At 41.5% G+C, this 13706-nt stretch overlaps 1 protein-coding gene across 1 annotated transcript in view; it reads right to left on the reverse strand.

Annotated features, from left to right (window-relative positions):
- Nucleotides 1–12709, reverse strand: part of ONECUT2 (one cut homeobox 2) — a 35401-nt gene extending 22692 nt beyond the window's left edge. Inside the window, exon 1 of the mRNA XM_044292660.1 lies at nucleotides 11593–12709. Within this exon, the coding sequence (XP_044148595.1) occupies nucleotides 11593–12709 (1117 nt within the window). The remainder of the gene's footprint in view (nucleotides 1–11592) is intronic.
- Between the last annotated feature and the right edge of the window lie 997 nt (nucleotides 12710–13706).

Raw genomic sequence — 13706 nt, forward strand, 5'->3', positions numbered from 1 at the left:
GAGATAGATAGATAGATAGATAGGAGATAGGAGATAGATATGAGAGAGATAGATAGATAGATAGATAGATAGAAGATAGATAGATAGATAGATAGATAGATAGATAGATAGATAGGAGATAGAGAGATAGGAGATATATAGATAGATAGATAGATAGATAGATAGAGAGATAGATAGATATTAGATAGACAAACTGCTAAATTAATAAATAGGAAAGATGCTAATAATTATATTATATTGATACTGTATAAATGCAAATATGACAGACACAAGTGAGATATGTAGTAGATAAGAGATACATATAGATACATAGATAAATTGTTTGATCGTGATTCGTTAGAAAAGATGCTAATAGTAATACCAAATCAATATGAGAGAGATCTACAGATAGGTATGAGAGACATATTCATATTAGGCTACTTCCACACTGGCGTTTTGGCTTTCCATTTGTGAGATCCGCCATGGGCTCTCACAAGCGGTCCAAAACGGATCCTGCATTCTGAATGGAAAAGGATCCGCTCAGAATGCATCAGTTCGGTCACCCTTCCGCTCTGGAGGCGGACACCAAAAAGCTGCCTGCAGCGTTTTGCTGTCCGTCTGACGAAGCGGAGCCAAACTGATCCGTCCTGGCACACAATGTAAGTCAATGGGGACGTTTTCTCTGTCACAATAGAAAACATATCTGTCCCCCGTTGACTTTCAGTGGAGTTCATGACGGATCCGTCATGGCTATAGAAGACATAATACAACCGGATTCATGAGGGATGCATGCATCAGCTGTGCCTGGTCGCTGGTTCTATGCTGGAGCCGGACACCGCTGATATATGTGTACAGCAGTACGTGCACAGAACTGATAGCGCCAGACAGGAAAGCGTAGCATGCCGCGCTATTTAACATCAATGACGTGCCAGATGAATATGAACAATCCCTTAGAAAACTATGGGATCAGTTCTGCCTTCAGTTCCCTCCGGCCTTGTGCAGAAAATGCTGATGGTTGGATAAGGGCCCATTCACACAACCATATTTTCTAGTAGTTTGGATCCCCAATAATCAGCACAGAACATTGCCTTAGGGGAAATAAACCAATGCACGCCGTGCCCACAGGCCTCTATCTGCACCGAGCACTAGTCAAAAAAATATACAGTATATGAAATCTGTGACGGAGCCTCTGACGCAGATATGACCTACAGTAAAGTGCACTGAGGGCGAATGGCTGGAAATAACAATATACAGTCAGTCATTATGTCCGCACCGCATGAACTCCGCTCTTTGGTCTCTGTCACTTCACTCCCTTCCCTATCTATATAGTAGCTAACAGGCTAATGACTCCTGCAGATAGCTCTGGTCGTAAATGGAGGACGTTGAGTCATTTCCATCAATGGAACCTGCTACACAAATAGATGTCCGGATATTGCCCTAATAATACAGAGAAATTCCTTTAATCTGGCATCCAATAATCTGGCACCAGAAGATTGATACAAGACAGACAGAAAGAGATAGAAAAATAGATATTAGATATATAGATAATAGATAGAGAGATAGATATTAAATAGATGGATAGATAATAGATAGAAGCTGGCAGTATACCAGGGCCTGCAGAGGGAGTACAGACTGGCCCCATATCTGGAGAAACTCCCCAATCCAAGAGACAGACAGATCCTGAGCCGGTACAGACTGAGCGCCCACAGCCTGCTCATTGAATCCGGGCGTCACCAACAGAGGTACATGCCCAGGGAGAGCAGACTGTGCCAGCAGTGCGACCAGGAGACCGTGGAGGATGAGGCTCATTTCCTGCTGCGGTGCCCCAAATACTCAGCAGTGAGGGAGACTCACTTCAGGAGACTGTCTGATCTCTGCCCAGACTTCATCTCCATGGAGGAGGAGAAGAGACTCTCCATACTGCTGGGGGAAGAGGAGGAGGCAGCGGCCACAGCAGCACAATATATTACTGCCTGCCATAGACTGAGAGGAGCCTGATATACCATGGACTCCTATACCCCCACCCTGGGCATGTCCCCATCCCCCAACCCTACCCAATTATTTCCCACTTGCTTTGGCAATGCTAAAATGTATTTAGTCCTGCCAATAAAGCTGATTTGATTTGATTTGATAGAGAGATAGATAGATAGATAGATATGAGATAGATAGATAAATAATAGATAGATAGATAGATAGATATATAGATACCAGATAGATATGAGATAGATATGAGATAGATATATAGATAATAGATAGATAGATATGTCAGTGATTAATAGAAAGATAGATGAGAGAATGAGAGGAGCCTGATATACCATGGACTCCTATACCCCCACCCTGTATATGTCCCCATCCCCCAACCCTACCCAATTATTTCTCACTTGCTTTGGCAATGCTAGTATTTATTTAGTCCTGCCAATAAAGCTTATTTGAATTTAGATAGATAATAAATAGATAACCGAGAGATAATCAATAGATAATAGATAGATAGACATGAGAATGAAGAAAGAAAGAATAATCCGTCTACAGCAAGTGTATGATAGAACATCAGCATCTCTTTGGGTAGGATTTGGACTTGTTTTTCAGAGATAAGCGGCACCAGATAATTTTATAGTCTTTTTCCAGGTAATTCCCATTTATCAGCACCTGTATGGGGTTCTTCAGGTCCCACACACCTTTATGGCCGCTTGGTCTGACGGCTCTTCTCCCCCGGACACATGCATGCTCGGGCATATTGAGCGTGAAATCAAAGGAGTACGGGGAGCTTCTGACAAATGATGTCAGGTGAGAGGAGTCGGGGGGGGGGGGGGGGTGTTCGGAGTCAAATATCTGGATGGTTCCTGAGTGTTATCTCACCCTGTCCTGTCAATACAGAATAGATAAGGCCTAGTCTACATGGTTCAGGCTCCACTACAACCCTCATCATTCACCGTGTTCTCCTACAGATGTACAATATTACTAAAAGTGGGCAAATAGTCCACAAAACCCTGTAATAGCCATAATCGGCCTCTTGTATGAAGACTATTAGAGACAGGAAGTGGACGTGTTGTCCATAGCAGCCAATCAGATTACTGCTTTCATCCAAGTCATCTGATTGGTTGCCAATAGCTGTCTGCTATCTGGATGTCCGATCGATGGCAGGCTGACTACCGGGACCGGGGGCGCCAAGCCCTCCCCCACTGGCAGAAGAGTCGCTCCACATGTATAATCACTCCCATAGACATTAGGAATTACATATTTGCAGTACTTTCCTTAAAGGGAGTGGGTGTGTTAGGACCCCCGGTAAACAGAATCGGCCCCTAAGTACAAAACCCCTTTAAGAAGCAGTAATCTATTCCATGATGCGGCTACGGAGAGAGCGCCGGGGTCTGTAACTATGTGGTTTGGTATCAGATCAATATAATCAATAGGGGAGGCTTCCCTCTCCCCACATCGCATTGATTTGCATTGGAGGATGGCGGCTCTCCATCCACCAATGCAAATCAAATGACAAGGCCTGACCACAACCACCAGAGGTCATCTCCATATCTCCAACCCTTGCCCCAAGCGCTGACAATCTACCCGCTACTTATTCCAATTGCTTTCATATTAGCAATACCTTTCCCATGCGTGACTGCCTACAATACCACTGCCCCCATACGTTCTACTCCCAGGACTGGCTCCAAGAGCTGACAATCTACTTTTTAACAGATCCATCATTCCAGATGAATAAAGTCGTCACGTCAAGTCCTTGCTACGTTCTCACATTTACAGCGGGGATATGACTGGAACACGGTAATGAGGAGGCAGGGGAAGGGTTAATGGACGGGGTTGGGAGCCCACTCTATACTCAGCGGTGTTATCGCAAGGCGTTATTATTAGTCTCCTATTAACCCCCAGGAAAGATTAGAGAAGACAAAGTCCACGTCCTGATGACATTATCTGGTGACTTCCTTGTTTATGACCCATACAAAGACTAGTCTGTGTTCTCCCACTACTGGCCCATGATCCACCGCCCAGCAACACACGCCAACATACCGTATATATCATGTGTAGCCTACGTAACACAACATGCGGTATATATCATATGTAGTATACATAATACAATATACGGTATATATCATATGTAGTCTACGTAATACAATATACGGTATATATCATATGTAGTCTACATAATACAATATATGGTATATATCATATGTAGTCTACATAATACAACATACCGTATATATCATATGTAGTCTACGTAATACAATATATGGTATATATCATATGTAGTCTACGTAATACAATATACGGTATATATCATATGTAGTCTACATAATACAATATATGGTATATATCATATGTAGTCTACATAATACAACATACCGTATATATCATATGTAGTCTACGTAATACAATATACGGTATATATCATATGTAGTCTACATAATACAACATACCGTATATATCATATGTAGTCTACGTAATACAATATATGGTATATATCATATGTAGTCTACATAATACAACATACCGTATATATCATATGTAGTCTACGTAATACAATATACGGTATATATCATATGTAGTCTACATAATACAACATACCGTATATATCATATGTAGTCTACATAATACAACATACCGTATATATCATATGTAGTCTACATAACACAACATACCGTATATATTATATGTAGTCTATGTAATACAATATACGGTATATATAATATGTAGCCTACGTAACACAATGTATGGTATATATCATGTAGTCTACATAATACAATATACCGTATATATCATATGTAGTCTACGTAATACAATATACGGTATATATCATATGTAGTCTACATAATACAATATATGGTATATATCATATGTAGTCTACGTAATATAACACAGTATATATCATGTAGTCTATATAATATAACACAGTATATTTTATATGTAGTCTACATAATACAATGTACGGTATATATCATATGTAGTCTACGTAATACAATATACGGTATATATCATATGTAGTCTACATAATACAATGTACGGTATATATCATATGTAGTCTACATAATACAACATACGGTATATATACTATGTAGCCCACACTAATACACACTACCATCTATACATACCTGCTGCTGTACAATATATATTTATGTACACAAGCACCCAATACAACTACATATATACAATCAACAATATATACTGTGTGCATTTCCACACGTCATGTATCTAGGGGGCACTGGTTGCACACAGTGTAGATCACAGCCTTGGGGAGAAGACCTGAGCTCACTGGCTTAGAAAGATTGAGAAAAGCTGCCATATATAATATACAACACATACATGCTATATACGATCCATATATAATCATAAAATAAATCTAAAAATATTATATACAAGATTTACTCCATATATTATACAATATACAGTATTATTTATACTTTATATTATATATATATATATATATATATCTCTTAGGTGTTTAAAATATGCACATAGTGTAATATAAATATATATCATCTACAATAGCTATATACACAATATAGTATTAAAACTCTACCTACTGCAGAGTACTTACACTATATACTTTACAATAGATACAGTACATATCCATTATAGTATACTCCATATACACCATGCTATACATATACGTCCTATATATAATATGCATGCTATAGGATATATAATAACCTATCCTAAGATATAAAAATAGCTAAATTAAACTTAAATTTGGGATACAGTGAAATTACTTAGGTGTCCTTCCCGTCTTACAGATGAATGTGGGGGGTTTCTCTGTATTGGGGGAGGGCTATGTCCTGGGGGGAGGGGTTCTGGGAATTCCTTTTTGTCTCTTTACTGGAAACAAGACAGATGACTTATGGATCAATGACTTGTGGATGCACCGGTTGTGTGCTACGTGCGACTACTAATAACTGCCTTTTCCATATATCCCAGCAGTCCGTGACGATACGAAGGTGAAAATGTGGTATACTGTGGAACGACTAAACCATTTCTAGGAGTTGGGGGGCGGCGGAGGCCTCCTATAATGCTGGTTCACACAATTGCCCACAAGAATGACTCTTTACACAGATTTAGGCCCAGAAACCTTCTCTTACAACCCAATCTTCAAAGTGTTAAAATATCTGGTACTACAGTTATATATTTTCTCCTGCGTATGAAAGAAAATGGAATATTCATAACTGGAAAACTAATTATATTATTAAAACGATTATTATTTATCAGCATTATTATTATTATTATTACAGTATATTGTAATTGTATTAATTTTATTAGAATGGTTATTATTCTTCCAGTAACAATTAAAGATTTACAATTAGTTCAATTACTATAAATGTAACATCTTTAATTAATTTTAAAAAATGGGACTGTCTAAATAAAAATCTAATTATTATCTATATTTCCTAATTATTAATGATAATACTAACAATAGTAATAGAAGTAATAATATGATCACCACCATAAATCTAACGTTATTTTGTGGGGACATCATGAACACTTTTAATAAAAATAAAAAGAAATATACGAGATGTGATAATGTTAGTTCTGGAAACTGCCAAGTTGGGTAAGGTCAAGACAAAAATCATTTGTTTCATTGATAATCAGAATTTAAAAAAAATCTAAAATAGGTTATAGTCAAGATCAATAGTTTCATTTTCTAAAAAAAACAGAAGGATCTATTTTTCTTTAATACTGAAGAAAAAAAATTTAAATATACAAAAATATAATTTGCTAAATTTAAAAAATTCTTAATATTTAAAAAGAGAATTATGAATTAAATTAAAACAAGCTGAAAATAAAAATAAAAACAATTATAGTCAGGTATGGAGGTTCCTATAGGCCTCCTGTATTATTATATGACTATAATAAGTCGCAATTGAAAAATAAAAAAACAATATTGTATATAAATCATCATAAATGACACAATAATGACATATGGTGGAAATAATTGAATTAATATTATTATTATTATTATTTTTTTTTTAAAGACGATACTCACTGTTGAAAACTCCCCCAACTTATATATATTTTAGATTTTTTTTGCTTGCCCAAGTTTCAGGGGTGGGCCTGAGGGTCTGCCAGGAGGAGACTCATGCAAAATCAATATCCGCAGAGTTGGGTCGGATCGAATCTTCTTAAGTGCACTGGGATAATCATGGGAATGTATTGAGAAAGGAACATGAAAACAAACAGGGCCCATCGCTATATCACAACAGTAACAAGCCCGCTCCATACCGAATAAATATTAACACCTCGTTCCGCAAGCCACGGAAAAATCAATCGTAGCACGCCCGTGGCGGCCCAGCGGCCACGTAGAAGAAGCCGCCTACTGTATATATGTCTATGCGTTTTCTTAATTTTTTTTTTTTAGCAAGGATCTTCTCGATGATAAAGGAGCTGAACAAAGGAGATTTATCACCACAGCTCAATGCAAAGGGCAATTCTAGCTCCTTCACCTTGAATAGAAGCTTGGGGGAAGGGGGGGTATAGGACAAGAGCGTCTGATCTACAAGACCCCAGACTCCAAGATTTTTGCCTGTTTAACCCAAAGCAAATGACCCCTGTTGCTTCCTCTACAGAGCTGAGATTTCTATCAATAATTCATGGAAATGGCTTGTGTTCACCCTCTGGCTCTTCATTCGCACAATACCCTAAATCCAATGATACAGCCGTACAATAGCCTGACAAGCAGCACCGAGCACTGTGATCACAGCAAACGGTTAAGCAGTGCAGTGGGTATTGTATCAGCTGTATAGAGACGGTATTGTAAGGTGCACCGGAGGATAAATGTACCGCTTCACTCTGACTATCGGACGCGAGAAAATTGCGCACGTATTTTAGTCTTCTAGACAATTTCTAGGAATCTATGTGCAGAAGACACATGAATATACAGGAGAATGGAAAAGCTTACACCTAACACACATATATCTACATAAAGGGGATATTCCACATATCGGGGATACCTCCCTGTAATGGGGAAGCCTCACTGGGGGACTTTTATGCACTGGGAAAATTCAAAATGCAGGCACTTTACTGTAGATACTGCCACATATTCTACAAGCCTACTAGGGACGCCTCATGTATTTGTGGTACCTCTATATAAAGAGCAGGGGATAGGTCTGTCTACATAACAGACATATGGCAGTACGTTCATACGTACTGTCATATAGTTGAGACAAGCACTTATAGGTCTACTTTCTTATGCTAGGTATCACTGGCCGTACATAGAGAAGTAAGGGCCCCATAGCAAGGATCAAACCAGGCCCCCACACAGGACAGAAGGGTTTCTGCCTAAACCCCTTTCAATAACCCTTCGGCCATTTTTCCACGGCCTCATTTGCTAAAAGTTGTTCCATTACAAGGTAGAGTCCTGACCAAGTTTTCACCTCCAGTAGAAGAGGAGATGATCCCAACTGGACCCCCTCTTGCCCTGGGCCCCATAGCAGTCGCATGGTCTGCCGCTATGGTAGTTACACCCCTGCTAGGTATATCTCATAGTATTATTACCAGGAAAACTGGAGATTTCTTCTTGGTCCTCAGGCAGCACATACATAAGCTCCCTCTGTGCTGCCTGAGGACTCCAGGAAAGTAAAATGACAGGTAAGACACATTGTCTCTATTTCCATTTACTAGTAATACCTGTATGAATTGAATATACTTATAATTTTCTACAGTTTACTTTATGTGCTAGAGCTACTGCCACCTACTAGAAATACCTCTATTACTGGAGGATACTTCTATTTCCTAGTAATACCTTCATGTACTGGTGTACTAATAATACTTCTATGAGCTTATATTTGTGAGTAATTCATTTAAATACTAGATTTGGTTGCACCTACTAATAATAAATACCTCTGTGAATGAGCGATTCTTCCTGATACAGTTATTAGTAATTCTTACTAATACTGGCTATATGTACTAATATGTAATGGGGTTAATTTCATACATTGAGTATACTTCTATTTGCTAATTACACCTCCATATATTGTGGATACTTGTGTTTACTAGTAATATCTACATGTACTGTGGATATTTACTACTAATTTCCTCAAGTATCGAGGACCCACACCTTCATTATACTAATACTTAATAATACCACCTGTATATACTCAGGATATTTACTGGGTACACATTGATATATAGTACTTACATGTACTGGGGATATTTCAATGTATTCGTAATATCTCCATGCGCTGGGGATACTTATATTTACTGGTAATATCTCAATGCACTGGGAATATGTCTGTGCACTGGGGATATATTAATTTGCTAGTAATATCTCCATGTACTGGGGATTCTTCTATTTACCAGTAATATCTCCATGTACTGGGGATTCTTCTATTTACCAGTAATATCTCAATTTTCTGGGGATATTTCCATTCACTAGTAATATCTTCATGTATTGGGGATCGTTCCATGTACTGGTAATATCTCCATGTACTGGGGGTACTTCCATTCACTGGCAATATCTGCATGCACTGCGGATACTTCCATTCACTGGTAATATCTCCATGCTCTGGGGATACTTCCATTCACTAGTAATATCTTCATGTATTGGGGATACTTCCATGTACTGGTAATATCTCCATGCACTGCAGATACTTCCATGAATTGGGGACATTTCCATTTACTAGTAATATCTGCATGCACTGTGGATACTTCCATGTACTGTGGATACTTTCATGTACTGGGGACACTTCCATTTACTAGTAATATCTGCATGCACTGCGGATACTTTCATGTACTGGGGACACTTCCATTTACTAGTTATATCTGCATGCACTGCGGATACTTCCATGTACTGGGGCCACTTCCATTTACTAGTAATATCTGCATGCACTGCGGATACTTCCATGTACTGCGGATACGTCCATGTACTGGGGACACTTCTATTTACTAGTAATATCTACATGCACTGCGGATACTTCCATGTACTGCGGATACTTCCATGTACTGGGGACACTTCCATTTACTAGTTATATCTGCATGCACTGCGGATACTTCCATGATTTGGGGATACTTCCATTGACTAGTAATACCTCCATGTACTGCAAATACATCCATGTACAGTGGATACTTCCATTTACTAGTAATACCTCCATGTACTGCAGATACCTCCATGTACAGTGGATACTTCCATGAGCTGGAGACGCCTCTGCATACTGGGGATACTTCTATAAACAGGGGCTTTATTAGCAGTCATTTTATTATCAGCGACAATTTGCAGCCAATGCTTGATATCGGTGGCAGATAACAAGCCCCTCTAGTGAGGTGGCTCCCTACGTGACCTGCATGTAGCCAGGGCTCTTCTCCTTGTCTAGCAGAGGCCTCGTTTTTTACAGGCTTGTAATTAAGTGGAAAAGGACAAACACTGGGAGTTTAATTGTCAAGTGCAGGAGTAGAGAATGCCAGCCAGCAGTACATTACAGAGAAGAGGAGGCAGCGAGCCCTGCATGTTATAGCCTTGTATAAAGGTCATGATTACAGCAGGACTGTGACATACAGGCTGCATCTATGAATTACTGTATTTGTAGTGTCTGGAGCCAACGGCGGCTAAAAATATCCCATTGATCCGGTGTATTTTTATTCAATCAATAACCAATGATTATCATTATACAGGAGGCAGACAGCTTGGAGGAATGCACGAGGACCTGGTGGTGAGAGTTTATATGGATACTATGCTGCAGTCTTATTTATGAGGTTATGACATTGCCTATGGATGTGCATTGTTCTGCAGCCACCGTGCATTGTTCTATACTGCCCTTTTGTTCCCCCACGAAAGCCGTACAGGCTGAACAACCACACGCTATCATTCCACGCTATCATTTTCCCTTATGGAGGCACAAACAGAACAATTTGAGAGCGTCTAGGTAATATATGCAGATTGGCCGGTCCATAGCCATGCATGTTTACAGCAGGAGCAGAAATATTTCGACCTGCAGCGCAATATTTGTAAAATATCATCTCTCATAACAGCACAATTCATAATAAACTGATTCGCTTGGTTTAGATATTTTCATTTTTCTGCCACAACAGTCCAGAAGCAACAACCCCCAGAACAATAGGCGGGTGCAGTTCACCCACGGATCACTAGAGGGCGCAGGTAAACTCACATGAACAATGTTAAGGGGGGAGTCTAAAATCAATGGAAAGCCTTGAAATTATTTTTTTGCTTTTTCTAGGTGTCTTCAACGCTCTAGCAACAGTGAAACAAGCAAATCGTGTGCGGAATGATTGGATTATAAAGATACGACATTAAACTATTGCTCCTTCATCTCTGTACATTATAAACCTATAATAAACCTGCAAAAATAGGGAGACCAAATGGCGCTTTCCTTACTGTCGCTGGGTGGCTTAGGTAGCCTGTTGTTCTCGACGTTAAATACGCTACAGCACGCTGTGCTACAGGAGCATGATATAGCATATACAACCAACCAGGACTAGATCCCTCTTCCTAGATCAAGTGATGCATGGAAACAATTGTGCCTACTTGCTGATGGGCTCCCAGTTGCATTTTTTTTTGGGGGGGGAAAGCCACCCTTGCCACAAGAAGCCAGGGTGCAGACTCAGAGCGTGCACTGGGCACGGTGTGGCGGTAAGGGTTAGGGGCACTGCATCTTTCCAACTCACCTGCAAGCCTGAGAGCTGACATCCTCTGGAACTCAGGCTCCTGCAGCCATTTCCACATTCTTCTAAAAGTCTCCCTCCCAGATTTCAGTTTACTCCAAGGTTTAGGGTTCCTTAGCAGGTCTGATAGGGTACCCTGTGACCGACACAGAACCCTCTGGGCAAAGATAGCCTGGGGGATGCTGTACCTTTTCAGCTCCGCAGTGATTCTTTGGGCCACTTCTTTGGTATTAATTTCTTCTAACTGTCCAGAGTTACTGAGTTGGGATCCAGAGGAGGAGGGTGGCCTGTCACGGCTGGAAGTCAACACGGGCCCGTGAGATTGAGCATGGCCCGCGTGGTGCATCCCATTGATGTGGGACATCATGGCAGATGGTGGAGTGCCCAGACCCCTAGAGAGGTGCTGCTCCCCTCTTGTCAACATGGCAGTGTGGGCATCAAAGTTTGGACTGAGCATCTTCTCATGGCCAGGCGGTCCATAGTTATGGAGGCTCTGTTGAGTATTGTGAATGGAACCCAAACCATTGCCCAAGGGGGTACCCGTCAGGGGGGATAAGCTTTGCCCCATGCCGGTCATGTCCTTGTAAGGGCTGTACAGGTTGTTCATGGCGGGGATCCCTCTGTCATCCCTCATGAGGGTGAAGCTACCACTGACATTGCCGGACAGCCTCTGGTGGTGGTGGTGGTGGTGGTGATGGTGGGGATGGTGATGAGGGTGATGGAATTTGTCAGACACCGTAGAGATGGGTGGCAGAGGCTGGAGCGGAGTTAAAGTGGTGTAGGTGCTGCTCATGCCCATCCCAGGGGGTGAAGTGTCACAGGGCATACTCATGGCATGGTGCAGAGGGATGGACAGTTCTGAGCGGTAGTCCCCAGCCCCATCCAGAATGGAAGCCATGCTGGAGACCATTGCTGACCTGGAGGATGGAATGGTGAGGTCCTGGTGGATCCTGCGGTGGTGGTGGTGGTGGTGGTGAGGGCTGTGGCTGCTCATCAGATCCTGCTCATGGCTGTTTCCACCATGCAAACTACCAATACTGTCCATTGTCATCTCTGGGTTCATGGTGCAAGCATCCAGATCTTTGGTTAGGCATCTAAAGGCGTGATAGGCGGTCTTCATTCAGTCCATGGGTGGGTGCGGGTCAGTTTTAAGGCCTCTAGGTTTCTTAGAGGGTGAGTGGGTGTCAGGGTGAGTGGGTGTCAGAGTGCAGTGCTGAGTGCGGGTTAGGGGCAGGGGGGTAGAGTGTGAGTGTGTGTGCGCTGCTCAGCGAGCTCTATCAGACGGGCCGGTGCTGCTCCTGGCCATGTCCTAGCCCTCTCCTCCTCTTACGTCTTCTGTTTAGGCAGCCGGAGCTGTCCAGAATGGGTTTGCTGAAAGCGCAACCTACCCCAACCGAGGACGGCCCGCGGCGCCTTGACGGACAGGCCTCTCGACCAATCGGCGATCCCGCTGACGCTCTCAGGGCCAATCCGCGCAGGGAGAGGCGGGCTCCCGTTTCAAGGCCGGTTGAGAGGTCTCTTCACATTGCTCCAGTCTAAGGGAGGACTGCTTAAAGAGGCAGCGTCCCTTTTATTTTTTAAATGGAAGGGCAAGTGATTTAAAGTGCACTTATCTGCGGTCCTCAGGTCACAGCTTAACCATGGGGTCCTTAGTGCACTCTTTGCCCAAGTGATATTTGGGGGCTGGCGGAGTCATGTATGATAAATGGTATTGATTATAGGATCGCTGTATGGAAATATTTAAAGGGCATGAATGGAAATTGTAATAATGTGCACATATCACAGCCATACAGCCACAATGCAATGCATTTCATCTTGCCAGGTCATTATAATGCATGGTTCTACCAGGAAGTCATACCCTTGTGTGTATAGGGAGCTGCATCATATTATGACCTCTATCATATTATATTATATGATGTGCTCTGTTATAATTACTATTCCAGCGCCCACCTTCTCTGCGCCCATTGTCCTGAGGACCACAGATTCCAGCGAGTCTATATACAGGATATCTGCAGTAGACAATATGGTAGAAAATGACCTCATTCACATGGTAAAGCTCTCAGTATGGAGCACAACACAGGAGCAATTGGGTGCATTGAGCAGGAGAAAGGGGGGAC

This window comes from Bufo gargarizans, chromosome 1 (assembly GCF_014858855.1).
Source record: "Bufo gargarizans isolate SCDJY-AF-19 chromosome 1, ASM1485885v1, whole genome shotgun sequence".
Classification (NCBI taxonomy): Eukaryota; Metazoa; Chordata; class Amphibia; order Anura; family Bufonidae; genus Bufo; species Bufo gargarizans.